Source organism: Apis cerana, linkage group LG7, assembly GCF_029169275.1.
Source record: "Apis cerana isolate GH-2021 linkage group LG7, AcerK_1.0, whole genome shotgun sequence".
Lineage (NCBI taxonomy): Eukaryota > Metazoa > Arthropoda > Insecta > Hymenoptera > Apidae > Apis > Apis cerana.
The window spans coordinates 4160162-4180050 of NC_083858.1; the positions used below are offsets into that span (position 1 = coordinate 4160162).

Here is a 19889-nt window from a genome sequence, read left to right on the forward strand (position 1 = left end):
ATAAATATAAATTTACATAGATTTTAAATAAATATTATCATATTATGATATTCAGCATATCATCATGCTACATTTTTATTTATATTATGTTATTTAATAAATCAAAATGCAGCTTAAGAAATATATTCTTAAAAAAATTTCAGAAAATCAGTGTAAATAAAAATACATACATACAGTCATATATGAAAATCTTTTTCATAAAAAATATCTTTTTAATAAAAATATTTTTATTAAAATGAACCAAACATTGCAATTTAATATATTTCTATAAAATAATAATATTTATTTCATTATAATATATTATAATGAATATATTATATAATATATAATATATATAATATATATAAAAATAATAATTATTTTAGAAAAAAATTAATGAAACTTATACAAGAAAATTTAATAAAGTAATAAAGTATTATATATGTATACTCATAAAATTATTTATATAGTTTTATTATTTGAAATTATTTATATCATTTACGTAATTTATTACACATGATATATAATATATTAATATATTTTATAGAATAAATAATTTCCATAATTTATAGATAAAATTTGATAATATTTTGTAAAAGTAATAAAAGTATAAAGACTTTTATGTATGTATGTGTGTATATATATATATACATAATATATACATACATATATAAAAAAATATATTTATATGTATGTATGTATGTATCTATAGAAACAGAAAACTTACCATTTTCTGATTTTGGAGGAACTGGTTCAATTTTTACAGAAGTAGTGGTTGCATGAAGAGATGTCGAGACTTCAGCGACCTGACATGGCACCGAAGCCAAAGGTTCTCTCTTCACCAAGTTGTTACCATTGTTATTACTATTGGAGTTCACATCTTGTCCATTCCAAGAGGATGCGACTGGCAACGTTCTGCTACATCCTGCATCCGAATGCACTGCCTTTGTTTTTCCTAAATTTGTAAAAATTGTGGCTATAGTCCGGATATAATCGGATTTTGCCTTATGTTTGAGAGTTCTTTTTAAAAATAAATTATGTTGCATATAATTTAACTCTTATATGTAAATACGTGAAAAGCCTTTTAGTATTATTTCAATGAAATTATAGGCAATATCACTGAAATTAATTAATATTAAAAATTAATATTAATATTAAAAAAAATATTTAAATTATTAATTAATAATTAAAGTAAAGATTCATATTTTTATAAACATACATAAAAAAATAAAAGCTAAGAAACATTTTCAATTTTTAAGTGATATATCAAATGTTTTAGATATTTTGTGTATTTTTATATTACATTACATTATATTTATATTACATTATTTATAATTTTGTGATATATATAATTTATTTAATTTCTTTATTCAAAAAGCAAACAAAAGTTTTTAAACTGGAAGTTTTCTTGAAACTTGATATTTGAAACAATCTGTACAAAAATAATAATTAATAAACAAATATAGTATATATTTATATTATCTCTAATTATTATCAAGAATAATAGTATATTCTTTATATATTTTATTTTAAAAAAACATATTTTTTAAAACTAACATAACTTAATTTTTAAGATTTTAAGATTTTTAAACATTGGTATTAGAATTGAACATTCCATTCATCTCCATTCAATTTCACGAATGCAAAAAAAGAAATCTTTATAATTTAACAATCATTAACTTCACACAAATTTCATACAATTCAATTATCACATAATATTCAGTGCACACTATCTTTTTTTTTTTACACACTATTTACTTCCGTTTCACTAAATTTTCAATGAATGGCGTTCACGTTTAAAAAATATTCGGTCGATTCTCTCACATTTCGTGATCGTCAAAAAAAAAGAAATTTGCAATGAGGTCAAAATTGCGTGAGTAATTTCAACATTAATTCCGTGGACAACAATCTCTATTGCCAGAATAAAAAAAAAAAAGAATGACGATCTCGATTTTATCGCCTGTGCTATGAACATTTGCATCACCTAACGAATACGCATAACTATATGCAACTAATTGTGAAATGGAAGGTTCGCGCGAATATCGCCCAGTCGTTCGGTTCGTTCCACCGACAATGAAAACATTTATATGTCCAACACCTTGTGACACAAAGTAGAGGGAATTATGGCCGGTGAACGCGGTCTTTCCGCTATTGCTTCCGAGAAGCTCGTCGTTTCGCGCGAGCTCTTTGTGCTTGTCTTAAGACGGACATCGGCGCACGACCAATAACTTCTCAGTTGAAACGAGACTTTTATGACTTGGGTTCGAGATTCATCTAGCTTTCGTGCACCTTTGCTTAACAATTAATCGAGCCAAGCTTTCCTTTAGTTTGAGTTAGTACTCTGATTTAATATCCTGATATGATATTGGATTTCGGGCAATATATTTGGTGGAATATATAGAATTTTAAAACAGATAATAAAACATTAGATCATTGCAATTATTTTTAAATAAATAAGATTATTATGTTTATTAATTTCTCTTACTTTTATTTTTTTTATATTTATTAAGATTTTCATTATTTATTTTTGTATTGCAATATTTATTAATATACACATATTACATAAATATCATCAATTTTTTTTTTAAATTATTCTATAAGTTTTTAATGATTGTACTTATCTTATAATTACAATTTCTATAAGCTTTTAATCTATATATTTATTTGTTAAAATCTTGTTAATGAACAAAATGTTTAAATAATAACATTATTTAAATTAATTATTAATTAATATAAATAATGTATTTGTTTTATATTTGTATATATATTTTTTATATTGAAAATATATTATTGATGGAAGTTTATTCTGCATGAAAATAAATGAAAAATATAAAATAAAATTTTTTATTTAAAAACTAATTTCGAATAATTTGAAATGAGTATATTAAGTATTTAATTTTTTATTTAGATATATATGCATACTCAATTTATATGTAAAAATGAATAAAAAGTATAAAATAATTTTCCTCCGATAATTCATTCATATTTAATCGAGAATTAAATTCATTTATATTTGAAAAATTTTTGAAAATAAAATATTTTCGAAAATAAAGATTTAAATAAAAAAATTTTATTCGTCTTTTTTTTAATTTGTTTGAAATTGTCTCATGGAGATTTATAAAATTTTAATTTTTATTTTAATTTCAAAAGTAAATAAGGAAGCAAACTTTCCTTTATGGCTTTTTCTATTATTTTGTTTTCCATTATTTTAAATTATCCGTGTAATTTCAATATTCTTAATTTTGTAATTTTTCTCAACTCTGAAAAAAACATTTGTATAAGTTATAATTAACCATCAAGTTAATTTTCTACTTGTCGTTCGAGTATTTACTTTCAATAATAAAATATCGACTTGAAATATCAATTTCGCTAAATACGTGTAATCTTGAAGATTGATAATACTACGAATAATTTCTTAAATTAATATAATTTAAATAATTATTACAATTTTTTCAGTTTTATTGTATTAAAACTAGACATTTCGTAAATTTTAAATTATTATGTAGAATTTGATAGAAAAAAATATGAATTTTTTTTTCATGTTATTTTGTATATATTTATAAAAATATAATGTAATTGTACTTTTAAAGTAATCTATTGTTTTTAAACTATAAAAATTTTTTTGATATTAATTGAATTTATTTGAATTTATTTATTATAATATAATTTATTTATTATAATATAAGAAAAGTTTAATTTAAAAAGAATTTACATAAAATAAAAGCATAGAATTCATTTATAAATATAAATGTAAAGTGCTTCACAAAACTATCTGAATATTACATTATCTTATAAATTATAAATTCACTTAATCCAAAAATTGTAATTTTGTTTCTAAGTTAATAAAATTTTATTCTAATTTATTTAATTTAATTTAAATAAAAATTTAATTTAATTTATTATATCAAATCTATATACATATATATGAATCAATCTTTTATGGATGAGAAATCTTTATGAGAAATTTTTTCAATATGTTTTTATGTTTTGATATATTTATGTGTTTTGTCTAAAATTTTTTATAATAGAATTATAAAACAATTTGAATATTTTATTAATTAAAAATTTTACTCTATTTCGCATCATTATACTTAAAAATCTTTAAAGACTGATTTTACCTTTTTAAAGTAATATTTTGATAAAAAAAATTCCTTCGTATATAATCTATTATATTCTATGTACAAAATTTTATTAAAAATAAAAAATTTATCATTAATATTTTACTAAAAAATAAATAAATCAAGTACTTTTGTAAATCATTGTAAATATAATATTAAAATTGTTAATAATTTACAATATAAACATCCATCTTTATTAAAAATATTAAAAATAATAAAATATTAAAAATAATAAAGTAATTTGAATATCATTAATGTATTATTTTAAATTATAATTTTTCATTTTTATTTCAAATAAAATGTTTTCAAACTTTGTGTATTAATATAATCAAAAAAAAAAAAAGAAAATAGTGATCCATAACATTTTTTTGAAATAATTGTATATTAAATCTTTTTATATCTTAACAATTTTGGCTGATATTATTTTTTAGATGAAGAAGAAAAAACGGGTGAAGGCAATGAAATGAGGCAGTCACGAAGTAACCTATTTGCGCGTTAACTAGAATCCAGAACGCGTTTACCTGTTTGTCGCTAATCTCGTTACTCGTGGTGAGTTCGGGGCAAGAGGACGAGTAACTTAAACCTGAGGAACTCGGTGTAGCGTTAATTCGACAATTGAAGGATTTGTCAGGGAAGCGGTTTAACTCCCCCTCAAACGAAACTGTTAAGTATTTAAAGATTTTGCATTTTGTTGAGAAAGCAGGAATTTTCAATTCGTTCATCGAGATTTCGGAATTATAAAAATAAAATTTTATAATTTATATATCTATAAAACTAAAATTTAATTTTTTAATATATGATTTGTAAAATCTTTAATTATTTTATTATAGATTATTAAATTTTATTATAATCTGAATTAAAAAAAATTTTTTATAAATAGATTGTGTTACAAAGAATTACAATTTATATGTATATATTATATATATTATATATAATATATATATATATATATATATATATATATATATTATATTATATTATATTATTTTATATCTATTATATATTAAAAAAGAATAATAATTTCTTAAACTAATTTAAATTGAAAAAATAATGAATAAAAAATTAATTATTAATAATAATAAAATTTTTATTCAATAATTGTATATTACAATATAATTTTAATTTTTGTGTAAAAGCATTTTTTTATTAATATCTTACTTATTCATCATTTTCTTAAATATTTTTTTGTTGAATCCATCAATTATCATTCGTGCCTTGTTGATATAAGTAATTATAGAAAAAGATAAGAATCTTTATTAAATTTTATTTTATAATTTATTTTTTATTACTTATATGTTTTACATATTATATAAGATAAGAATTTTTTTAATTTAGTTTAAATTATAAATAGTAAAATTATAATGTAGACATTACTTTGAATTTATTTGTAAATTACGTAAATCTCTATTAAATTTATTGAAATGTAATCAATAATATTTCATAATAAATAAGAATTTCGAATAGATTTAAATTTTATAGAGAATAAGAGAATAAGAGAAATATATTAAATTATAAATATTTATATTAATCGTTTTCTAATATGTATTTGCAATAAAAGTTATAAAAATTGTAATTAATATTTCATAAATAAGTTTTTGAATTCAATTCAATTAAAAATTTGTCGAGAAAGAAAATAAATATTTAAAATATATATATACTATTTACTATACATTATAAATAAACTATTGCATATATTTTCATTATTACTTACAATTTTTTTGTTTAAGAGAATTGTATTAATTTATTAATTTTTAATATCTTTTTAAATTTTTTCAATGATATTATATTCTTTTATAAATTATATATTTTAAATCATTTATATTGTAATTTCTTTTTAGATATATAAAATAAATATTTATTATTTATTTGTTTTAGTATTATTTACTAATGGAAATTATCATTTATTTAATAGCTTTTTTATTTTCTTTTTTCTTTTTTATGTAACCATTAATATTGTTTCATTATATATATATCTATATCTATAGCAAGTAATTATTATTAATATGATAATTTGAAATAATTATAGAAAAACTATTATAATAAATTAAATTTTATTATAAAATCCAAAAAGATTAGAAAAATTTGAAAGATTTAGTTTAAATCTTAAATTTTATTTTAAATATTTGATAATATTTGTTGTTATTTATTTTTTTTTAAAGTTATTTTAATTTAGGAATTGGAACAATTTTATATATTTTTATATGTTTAAAATGAATTTAATATTTTATTTTCAAGTTTTGTAGTTAATGAATAGTTAATAGAGTTTTAGAATTCGAAAATTATATTTTATAAATGTTCTATTAAAAATTACATTTTTTTAAGAAAAATTATTCTTTTTCTCATTATTTTATATTTTATAAATAAGTTAATAATTTCAGTATATTATTTTATATAAAAGTGATATTTAATTAATTACTTAATTAATTTTGTAACCAATTTTTAATTAAATCAAGCAAATTTTAATTCAATAAAACCATACAAATTTTGCAGCAATGATCATTTACAATGTTTTCTACGCATCATAATATATTGAATCCCAATTAAATTAAAATATAATCGAATGGTATAAAATTTTATCTGGCGAACAAAAAGATTAAAAATTTAAATTACAACGTTAATAATTCTAATTTTTTTAGGAACTATATCAAAATAAATATAATTTCAATGACGTGTTTTTCAATTCATCGATTGAAAATTTCATTTAACATCACCCTTCAAAATATGCTCCGTAAACGGCGGCAATCGATAAGCGTTAAATGAAGTCAATCGGAATATGTATTTTCCCTTTCTTCTTTTCTTTTTTTTTTTTTAATCTCTCTTCAATAGAAAATATTGATAAAATAATCTGTATGCATCGAAGGGAACAGTATAGAAAGTAAACGAAGATAAAGCAATCTATTCAACTAGAATTGATTTTCACATCAAACTACAATCCTTAATTATTCATTGATTAATATCGATATTTTAAGATAAACTGATTTTAAAACATATAATATGATTATTGAACATCTCTTCTGTATTTTTTTACAATAATAAATGCAAAATTATTATTATTTTTTTTAGAAGAAAAATAGTTGGATATTAAGATAATTGAATTTGGAAATTTTGTATTATAAGATTTTTTAAATAAACAGAAATAGAAAAAAATAAATGAAATCATTTTGAATAAGTAAATATTTGAATGAATAATTGATTAAACTTTAAATTATTGAAAGTTGTTTGCAAAAGCATATAAAAAAAACATAATAATCTTAAATTTTAAAAGTAATTTAAATATAAAATCTTTTAAAAATAAACATTCAAGAAAAATTCAACTAGTACTATGAACTTATAGATATTTTGACGAAATGAGTTTTTTTGATCTTTTTGATTCAAGAAAATAAAATTAAAATTTAAATTAAATATAAAATTAAATTAGCAATTAAAAGTAATAATGGAAAATATTTAAATTTAAATTAAAATGTTCGAATAAAAATTTGAAATTCAAAAAAAAAACATAAATTTTTATATAATTCATTTATGAAGATAAAAATTATCATTTTTTAAAGAATTCTAATCCATAATTCTTTTAATTTTTTGTTTTATATTTTATAATTCTTACTATTTTTATTATTATTTAATATAATTATTTCTTCTAATATTTTAAAATAAATTGAATTAGTTTAATAATAACAATATAATAATATAATTTTTGTTAAAATTCAAAATTAAATTTAATAGGAAACTAATTTTATGAGATTTTTTTTTTATAAAAACTTTGTTATCTACATGAAATAAATCAAAATAATTCTTCTCTCATAATCAATCATCAATAAATATATATATTTCCAGATGATATCAATTTTTTATTTTAATTATATTATAATTAATATTATTATAATAATATTAACTGAACTTAAATTAGTCTTGTATATAATTATCACTTTGCATTCAAAGAAGTATTAATAATAAAGTATTTATATGCTATTAAGCTTAATGATATCAATATATTTTGAAAAAAATAATATATAAATATTATTAAAGAATATATATATTTTAAATTCATTGATTAGATTTTAAAAAAATTATGGATATATATTATGTACATATTTGTTAAAAAAGCAATATTTGATATAATTCAAATTTTTCATTTATTAAATTGATGCAGAAATAATTATTGCTTATACTAATTTATTAGTATTGATAGAATTTTAAATTTGATATTTTAATATAATATTTATATAGAGTTGGATAAATGATAGGATATTTTAAATATTTGTCCTTTTTTTAGATTTAAAAAAAAAAATATTTTTTTATTAGTTTTATTTTATTTTATTTTTTATTTTATTATTATATTTTATATTTCTATATTGAACAAACTTCAGAATAAATATAAAATTTTAAATTTATATTATATTATGTAACAAAAATGTTAGAGTGAAAAATATAAATCTGTTCCAATCTTAATAATTAATTTAATATAGGATTATAATAATAGGATTAATTAATGTGTTCTTATTACGAATCATTCAAAGTCGTTTCCTCTAAAATCATAGTTTTTTAATTAATAAATGTAACGTATGAAGATTTTTGCGCGTCGGCTCGCGACGCTTGAAACTTATCGCATCCGTCGGATCATGAGTTGATCTCCTGAATCGTGTATTCTATCTTCGATATTTTCGAAATAAATATATTTTTTGTGGTAAATTCATTTGAAAAATATCTAATATATTTTCTGTATTTTTTTTTAATATAATATATTAACATATTCACTCAAAACAATACATACAGAATATTTATAACAATTCAAAAAATCTTTATACATTATCTTCTTCTTTCTCACCAGTTTTCATTATCCGATTGAAAATTAATATTGGCCGATAAATATAATATTTTTTTCCTATCCAGTTATGCCGATTATATATATATATATATATATATATATATAATATATATAATCAAAAAAAAGAATATATAATCAAAGAATATATAAAAAATGCAATAAAAAAAAAATAGAAGAATGAAGCAAAATAAAAAATAGCATTATATCAAATCGATAATTGGGCTATCAAACGAAATAATAGTTTTTATAACAATAAGACTTATTGTTCATAAATAATAATTAGTATTAGAGAAGTTGAATTCAATTTAAATTATAATTATCACAAAAAATATGTGTTAATGATAATTAAGAACTTTTATCAAGCAATTACATGTAATAATTGGAAAAAATAATAATTTCACAATTGAGAATCAAATATATTAAAATTGTTGAGGAATATTTATAATTAATATTAAAAATATATTAATTTATAATTGCTAAATCATTCTTTGATAGATTTAAGTAATTTTTTAAATTTATTATAACATATTTATATTTTATAATATATTACATAATTTTTGAAAATATTTGTTGTGATATTGACATTTTAGAATTTCTTATTTTTCTTAAAATTTATTTTTATTAAAAAATAGAATTTAACTAATTTTTAAAATAAAGTAATAATAATAATATTTATAAAATAAAATACTAATTTTTTTTTACTTTTTTTTAATCATCTTTCAATTTGTAATCTTTTTTATGAAATCTTGTTTATACTACTTTGAATATATAGTTATTAAGATAAAAATAGCAAAAAATAACAAAAAAATAAAAATGTACACTTAGATACTGTTCTAATTTCGCAAAATTATATAAATAAAAAAATAAAAAATATATAAATCTTTTAAAGAATTTACTAATAATAGCTATTTTTTTATTGTTAAATCATAAAAAAATCAAATATTTAAACAATCAAATATTTATATCAAACATAATATTAAAAAATGTTGCAAAAAAAAACAATAATGCATGCATATATAAAATATTTATCTTTTTTATTAATTTAAATAAGAAACCTACTTATAAATATATATTTTTCAAGAGATTAAATTTCTATTAAGGAAAATTTTCATCATTTTCATCATTTTTCACGCGAAGAACAATATTGCTAATAACTTTTGTGTAGATGCATCATGTAATATTAAATTTTCAAAAAAAACTAAGAAGGGAAAAAAATATGAAAAAATACGGTTTTATAAACAACTCGAATTTAAGAAATTACCAAAGCGAATGACGATCGAGGAAAAACATTTTCATGTGTGCTCGACGATTTTCGCAATGAAAAGAAGATAGAAGAGGGAACGGAAGGCGGTGCGAAAATTTCGTTTCCGTGAAATTAATTCACCGTTCTACAGCAAGCCGAGGCGAAACTACGAAAATTATACAGGTATTTAAAATATACGTGAGCTGGAATATGGATAGCTCGTTTAAGTTCTGAGCCGACGGCCTCTCACGCGCTCAACCTTTTGAATAAATGAAACCATAATTTAGCGGCTATAAAACCGGCCGGCCGATGCTAATATTCTGTGAATTAAAAACTTATTAAGACTAGTTCTCGCGCGATTTCACGCCGCGAGATCGGATGTCGGAACGATTTCTTTTCTTGCGCCAATCACGATTGTTGAAAATTAAGTTATTGAATTGATCGGAAAGTTTTATTGTTTTTTTTAAACTTTTTTACTCATATTTTAACTTTTTAAACTTTTAAACTCATATTTTTCATAATTATATTAATATATTAATATAATTAATAGTTTGAATATTATTTTTTAGAAATGAAATAAGTAATTTATAAAACGAATATAATCATAAAATTAAGAACTAAACTATTTTCTATATAACATAAAAAATCTTAATTTAAATTTATTTTAGATATTTTTTTGTTATATTTGTTATTCATATATATTTTTATTATATTTCATTATAAAATAGTAAATTGTTTTTTATCTATAGTTCCTTTAATTTTGTATTATTACAATTAGAATTATTTTAAAGCTGTGATACATTTATTTTATAATGTTTATTGTTTTATAATAATATTTATAATTATAAATATTTCCTTGATTCCATTTTTTATCAAAATTTCTTAATCATTTTCACTTTAACTGAGTAATTACAAAGTATTTCGTCTTAAAATTGTACGGTCAACGAACGCGCGCATGAAATTTTATTACTTGCTCTCATTTCTTTTCCACATTGCAACTTAGATGATATGCATAACTGAAAAATTTAATACTTAAAGTAATTATTAAGAATTTTTCTATATGCAAATATATGATAATCACTCATGGATAAAGTTAGAATGCAATAATAGCTAGCTGTCCTGGAGTTTACAAGGGCTTTAATGTTTGGTTATAATGTATCATAATTGCATATAATCTACTAAATATATAATTATTTGCAATTTCATTTTATGAAATATATTATTGATATAGAATAATCTTGCAAAATATTGATTATTTCGCTAGACAAAACTTTTCTAATTAATATTTAATATAATATTTTTTTATATAATATCATAATATAATATTTATAATATAATATTATAAATATATATTATAAATATTTATATTATATTATAATTAATTTTATATATTATATATATTATAATTAAATTTATATTATAAATATAAATTTATAATATAATATTTTTTTAATATAATATTTAATATAATATTTGCAAACTAATATTTCTTATATGTTTATATTAACATTGTTCCTTATTATAATTTCTTTCTAAAATAACATTAAAATTTAATTTGTTTAAAAGAACATATATCAGCTAACATATTTTGAAATATATATATGTATAAGTTTCTTAATATTTATATTTTGTATATACAATTTTCACAGAAGGATCAAAATTATCTCATAAAAGAAAAATTCATTTAAAAATTGAATTATTTATTTTGTAATAATTCAAAAAAATTCAAAAGCAAATTCAAAAAAATAAAAATTAGCAAAAATATAATGAAAAATAAGCTATAATACCATATATGTAATATATATTAATATCATATCTACACTCATATAGTAAATATGCACTCTCAGTAATTTAGTACTTATCGAATAATAAATAGAAAGTTGAAATTTTTATATTAAAAATTAAACATATTAAACAAATTATACATATTTATATTACATTAATGTGCATATTTAGAATTTTTTAGGAAAAAGAATAAACTTATATAAAAACTAATCATCAATCTTACATAAAAAATATCAAACAATTTATCTATTTTCAAAAACTAGCTTATTAATTGATAACTATAATGAAAAAGGCAAACCAGACTTCTTGTTATCCATTTAGTCAAATTGCATAAAAATCGAATAAATTATTTGTTGGTTGAAGTCGTAGAAGAGAATTCATCGTTTCTTGGTATTTTGTGCAATTTACTTGAGGCGCGCACAGTATAGCATTCTGGTAACGAGTCTTGGCCTACAAAAGTCGTCGCGGTCGTTCTTCGAAACAAGTAGCCCGCCGTGGGAAGCGTCGTCGACTGGGCCACGTGGTGGACAGGAATGAATCATGAAAACGAAGCGTAAAACTGGCTGGTCGGGGATACCAAAGAGAAACTGGCAGAGAGGCCTGACCGGCTCTTACAGTAAATATAGAAGCGGGAGAATCTTGCGTAAGTTCGTCCTTCTCTTTCTCTCTCTTCTTTCATTTTCCTGTCTCTCTACACGAATATTTCCATCTCTTTTCCTCTTATATAATCCATGTTCTTTCATCCATCCGTTCATCTGTCTTTCCCGTTCCTCCTCCTCAAGATTTTTTGCCCTGTTTTTTAAATCCTCTTCCCCTCTCCGTCACCTTCTCTTTTTTTCTTCTGTTTTTTCATTTTTTACTCATCTCTCATCCTCTTTCTCCTCTCTGCCGCTCCTTTTCTCTTCTACCTTCGATTTTACCTTTCCTCTCCATATCTCTCTATCCTTTCTCACTATCTCTAGCTTTTTTCTCCCTCCATCTTCTTTCCCTCTTCCTTCCTTGCTCCTTCCTTCGAACTCGCCAACTCAACCATATTCCCTCCTCATCACGCCTCTAACACCGTACGATCTGAGAGAACGCTTTTGCCCTCTCTCCGTGTCGAGCTCCGACCAACCCGCAACCGCCTCCTTTCCCCTGCAGCTGACACCAAACACGACTTCGCGTGCGGAACGCCCGGAGGGAGTCGCAGCAAGGTCGTCAATTGCATCAGCGACGGTAGCTCTGCAAGCTTCCTGCTTCTTCTTGTCCACGCCGCCGGGAGATCGTGTTCTCCGAACAATTTCAAGTCTATCGAATCGGACAACCGCGAAAATCCGAATGAAAATCCCGTGCTCGATTCTTATTATTAAGATTCGTAGAATGGTTGAGTTATGTGTATGAATTGTAATGATCTAATCTTAAGATCATATATAATAGTTAGTGCTGTTTAAGGATTAATTGAAAATTTAGGAAATAAATTAGATGAAAGTACACTGGATTTGCTGATTGATTGATTGTAATGGTTTAAAAGAAATAGCTTAATCTTTGATTTCAATAAAAATTTAGTTAATTTTCATTCATAAAGTTATTTTTTATATAATTTTATATCGTGAATATCGTGAAAAAATTTTTAAATTTATTATTATTATTATTATAAAGTATAATAAAATTCTGTTTATACTAAAATAGATTTTGTTTTCAAAATCTAATTTATTAAAATTAGAATTATTGTTTGAATAATTGTTAAAAATTAAGTTAAGTAATAAATTATATCTTTATAATATAGCAATAAAAAAATGTTGTATATTTATTTAAAAAAATATTCTCAAAATATTAAATTACAATTATTAGAAAGCTATTTTTAAATTTAAAATTTAATATATTTCTATGTTTAATTTTTTAATAACGGAAATTGAATTGAAATTTTTTTTACATATAAAAATTTTATGACATTGTCTCTGATTATTTTTGTATTACGAAAATATTTGCATTACGAAAATTACGACAACATCATTTAGATTACCATTTCTTCCTACATTATTGATTCTATATGTTATACATGTTATATACTATATTTCTATAACTATATTTCTATATATTATATAATTGTTATTTTTTTTTAAGTTATTTAATTAGCCTCTAATTAATGAAATAATGATGTATGTATATATTTAATTATATATATATGTAATTATGTTTATATACATAAAGTCTTTTGAATTCAGTACATTTTTTTTAAATGGAAATTTAATTTGAAATAGAAATTTTTTACATTTCTGATACATAATTCTATATTTAAATATTTATTAATTTAAAAGTAAGAAATAAATTTAAAAAAATGACTTTATATTAATAGAGGGATACATAAGACAGAATCTAAGTAAATGACATTCTTTGCAATGCATAGAAGACGACAGAAAGTAAAGAAATGATAATCTATGCGACATAGATGACACTAAAAGATTAAGAGCAAATATTTCATGAAGTATGAACTAATATCAATTCTGTTCATAAATTTACATGATTTACATTTAAATAAGTAAAAAGTCGTAGTGGGAAAAATTAAATAGATTCTTATTATATAATATTATTTAAATTTTTAATTATAAAAACCTGGGTATAATTTGAATTTATTTATCCAAAAAACAAAGTTATATAAATTATATTGTAATTAAGTAAAATGTATTAATCTATGAGTTTAATTTAACATAACATAATTCAACATAAGTTTAATTTTATCAAAATATTCAATTTAGAAAATTTTTAGAAATTATTTCATGTTAAAATTTTAAGAAATTTTACTTTTTGATATTTTTAAAATAATATTTTTAAAATATAGAAACTGAAATTGATATAGATGACGATACGATAATGAAAAATTAAACTAATCGAGAGAAACTTGCTATAAATATTGAATTTAAAGCATATTATATTCACTATATTTAGCATATAGTGGAACGATCATCAATTTATTAATATTTTCACAATTGAAAAATCTTTTTATTAATTAATAGCTTTTATTAATCGCTACAATAGATTTAAGTTATTAAATACTTTACTACATTAAAAAATTCGCATATATAAAACTTTAAATTTAATATTTCGAAAATGGCCTACGTAATATAGCTTTTTATGTAATTAAAGATTTAAAAAAAATTTTATTATAAATCATGTGCTTATACTGGATTTAGATATCTAAATTATAGAAAAAATTATGTCAATTTTAAATGAAAAATTATATAAAATTTTAATATTAAAAAATTAATATTAATATTTAATATTAAAAAATGATTCAACTTGCTATTGATATTCTAAATTCTTTTTAGTAAACTTTATTTGCAAATATATAATTTATATAAAAGATATAAGAAGAGATATATTTAAATATTAAAATTATTATATTGACTAATTCCAAATTTTGTTTTTGCAATTATTAAAAACTTATAACTAATTATAGAAAAGCAATATTATTTTTTATTCGAGCAAAAACATAATATATATATTCAATTATTTTTGTTATATTAATTTAATTTCATTTTTCTTGTCTATAATATTTTTAATATATTTAATTTTGCAAAATTTTTTTTCATAATATAATTTCAAAAATTATTTGCTATAGAAAATATATTATGTAATATTAATAGTTTTTCTATAGATTAACGCATGTGAAAGTCAACTTTAATTTTTTAAGTGAAATCATATAATTTTTATTATATCAATCGATACAACTTGTTATTCCCTAGAAAGTGCTAATTATTTATGTCGAAAAAATCTTGATTTAAGATTTGAAATTTGTAAAACGACATGTGAACAAGAAAAGCATGAACAGTAAAGTATTGCTTTGCGTATTTCTTATCTTTCAAGATTTTTTGATTTAAAAATAGCTTAATATCTTTTAAAATTATTATAAAAAATAATGAACTATATCGATTAATGCAAAAAATTATATGATTCAGTTTAAAAAATTAAAATCGATATATATGACTTTTATACATCTATAAAAAAATTATTAACATTGCGTAATATATTATTTTATTTTAAATAATTTTTGTAAAAATATTTTTTTCATAATATTTTTCCATAAAAAATATTTCATGCATTTAAATGAAACATCTTAATATAATAAAATATTTATGTGTATTTTTTTTAAATATTATATATATATAATATTAAAAATTTATATTTAATTATTAAAATATGTATTAAATATTATTTAAGAGAATTTATCTATCTCCAAAAATATAATTCAGACTACGATTAAAATTTCAATTAAAAATTTCAAATTTATAATTCCTTTATTCTTAATAAGTAGAATACATCGAAATTAATAAAGTCAATAATTATTTATAAATAATTATCAAAAAATTGATTTTTGCAAAGATTTAAACTTCGAATCATAACTTACGAAATTCTTTAAATATAAGAATTCTATTTCTGTTTTTTATAATATATAAGCAATTGACATGAAAGAAAAATGTCAATATGCTTTTTAAATGCGAATGTGCTTTATATATATATTATGTATCGAAGACATGCCAAGCTAATGAAAAATTAAAACGCGAAGTTTACTTTGATTTAATTGTATATCTTATAAAAAAATCATCTATAATATATCAATTACGTAAGCATAAAGCTTGAATTTAAACTTTTGAATTTAGTTAGACCAATAGGAGATTTTATCTCGTTCTCTATTTGTCACAAAACTGAAGAAAATTTTTAGAAAATTCTATTCTTTTTGATTTTTATGCGATGAAAATTAATTTAATTTTATAAAATTGTATAATATAATGTCTTTTGATATTTATTTTAATAGTTTCGATTAAGTTTAAGTACTTATAGTGTAATAATTTATCCAATTTTTTCCAATTTTTGATTATAATAGTAAAGTTCTTATATAACGAATTAGTGATCCACGGATTAATGATAAAATTATAAAACATTTTGAAATAAATAATACTGAAATAAGTTAAACGTATTAAACTATATCAAAAAGAATAAGCACATCAATATAAAATATTTAAAATATTTCTTCAAAATATTTCTGGATTTTGTGGATTTATAAAAATCATTTTATAGCATAAATTCATTTAGTCATTAATAATTTATATTTAATCGGAAATTAAATTCAATTGAAAAATTTTTGAATTTGATTTATTTTTTTAAATTATCAAAAATAAAATCTTAAAATATTAAAATATTAAAATGCAAAAATATTATTGTTTTCTTCAATTCATTTTTATATGTAATCATCTACATTCTTCTACATGCTTCTACATTCTAATGTATATTTTAAAGATAATTTACATATTTATTACTTATATATTTATTATCTTTATATTTCTTAAAAAATAATATTATATTTTATATTTAATATTTAAAAATAATATTCTTTTTTAAATTATTACTTATTGTTCTTTTTGATTTAATATTTGTTTGTTTGATTTTATTATTTCTGTGAATATAATTAAACATGATGAATTTCGATTGCTGATAAATATAATATAATATAATATGATATATCCACAATTCTAAATATTTTACATTATATTTTTATTACTATTTTTATTGTTTTATTGTCTATATGATTATGAATATATTTTAAATATCTTTTAAGATTTAAAAAAAAATCATTTAAACTAAATATTAATAAAACATTTTGACAAGTGTACAAAATCTGTTCAAAGAATATTTATGATGAAACTTATACGTGATTAATTTTTTACTGAAGTTTTCATTCTCTCATTTATCATTCATATATCACTCATACAAATTTTTATTTTTCTATTCTTTTTCATTCATTGAAAAATTTTCTTTAAAAATTTTGATAATAGTTAAAAATATTTATAATAATATTTTATGATAAATATTACTTATAAATATTTAAAATATATATTTAAACAATTCTTTTCAAATTTTTGTTAAAGCTCTTTAAAATTTAATTAACAAAGGCGTTATACAATTAAAAATTATAGTTATAATTATTTATATAAATAAAATGTTATTAAATTAATATTTAATAATAAAATTTAAATATCTTCTAAATTAGTAATTCTTAATATTTTCGAAGTTACGAAACATTTTAATAATAAGAAAATTAATTAATAAGAAAAATTTACAAATTTATCAAAATCGTTAAAAACATAAAGTTTTTATTATAAGATTATTATTATTAGAAATTATTATTTATTATTAATAAAATTATTATTTATTATATTTATTTATTTTGCAAATTTTTAAATAGTCTAACATTTGTGTTTCAAAAAATAATTTTTTAAAGAAGAACATTAGAACACACTGATTAAGAACAATTATTAATAAATCCTAATTCATTGGTTCACAATATTAATATAAAAATAATATTTTATAAAAAAACTGTAAAATTTAAAATATACAATTTTTCAAGATTTGATTAAAAACAATTATTAATAAATCTGAATTCATCAGTTCACAATATTATTAATATAAAAATAATATTTTATATAATAAAAAAATTGTAAAATTTAAAATATACAATTTTTCAAGATCTGATTAAAAACAATTATTAATAAATCCGAATTCATCAGTTCACGATATTATTAATATAAAAATAATATTTTATATAATAAAAAAATTGTAAAATTTAAAATAATTTATTATATAATTTATAATCTATAAATATAATTATAAATAAATTTAAAATACAATTTTTCAAAATCTAAAAATTAGATTAATAATTTTTTATTATAAAAGATTTTTAATAATTATTGTTAATATATATATATATTATACTTTTAAATATTTTAGATTTTTAAATATGAATTAATATATTTAAGGATAAATAATTTAATTGATGATTGTTGTCTATGATGATTTTATTTCCTATATTTTTTAATCCAGTTATAGTTAGTTTTCTTTTTAAAATGCCTGCCCTTATCGAGAGTTCTGCTTTCTTCTCTAATCCATTTATATTCTTTACATTCTTCTCAGAACGATTAAGTTTTATCCCGGAAATGAAGCATTAAGATCACTGTCTGTAATTAACGCTGCCATCAAAGAAGCCCTTCAAACAAAGAACATTCTAACTTATCCTTCGTCAATAATGCAGATGCAATAAGATCTCGAGCGAGGTCAGCAATCAAATCTGATTTTTCGAAGTTTTGATGCATTTATACGTATTTTGAAGTTTTTTATCAATTTCGCTAATGATGAAAGAAAAATATAAAAACTTTTAAGAAATCATTATTTTATACTAGAGATAAATTATTGAAATTGAATGTGAAAAAGAATTATTGAATAACATTTTTTTATAAATACTTTTAGAATTGATTTTTAAGTTGAAAAAAATGTTTCTTAAAGGAGTATATGCTAATACTTCATTATATTCTAACATTAGTAGATATTAGTACACATTAATAGACAATATGCTAAATAAATGTTTCAACATTAGATTTTCATAAATTATAGACAATTATATAGATTATTTTAATCTATAAATACAATTACTATCTTTCGAACTCTTAGTCATTCGAAAAATATTTTAAATGAATAATTAAATTGCTTTGTTTTGAAACATATGTAATATAATTTTTTAAAGAGTGAATTTGATAAAATATAAAGATTAAATTTTTTTTAGAAAAAAATTTAAGTAAAAAGATTCATGGTCATGTTCAAAAAAAAATTATTAAAAATACTTATGGTACAAAACCACTAATTCAAAAAATATTTTAATTTAATTTCATCAACTTTTTAAATTTAATTTATAAAATATAAAAAAGATCCTTGTATATATTTTATTCTTCTTTTATGTTCTAAAAAAATTAAAATTGCAATATTTCTTAAACTAATAATATTTTGTTATAAATAATTTAATCCAGATTTTTTTATAGAATGCAACTATATCGATTGATATATTAGAAAGTAGAATTCCAATAATCTGGAATGGCAAAGAATTCCGCAATAACAAATATATTGGATTATCGGATTA

The 19889-nt window shown here is 19.3% G+C and overlaps 1 protein-coding gene and 1 long non-coding RNA gene across 13 annotated transcripts in view; one reads left to right on the forward strand and one right to left on the reverse strand.

Moving 5' to 3' along the window:
• LOC108002523 (uncharacterized) overlaps nucleotides 1-19889 on the reverse strand; it is a 315743-nt gene that overhangs the window by 59725 nt on the left and 236129 nt on the right. For 10 of the 12 annotated variants that reach the window (XM_062077705.1, XM_062077704.1, XM_062077707.1 and 7 more), the window contains one exon: nucleotides 707-934. The exons of the other annotated variants lie outside the window; for them this stretch is intronic. In XM_062077705.1, the coding sequence (XP_061933689.1) occupies nucleotides 707-934 (228 nt within the window). The remainder of the gene's footprint in view (nucleotides 1-706; nucleotides 935-19889) is intronic. 12 annotated transcript variants of the gene reach the window in all.
• LOC133666501 (uncharacterized) lies at nucleotides 11998-13502 on the forward strand. Its single transcript, XR_009830712.1, has 2 exons — nucleotides 11998-12590; nucleotides 13088-13502. It is a non-coding gene; the product is annotated as an uncharacterized LOC133666501 (long non-coding RNA).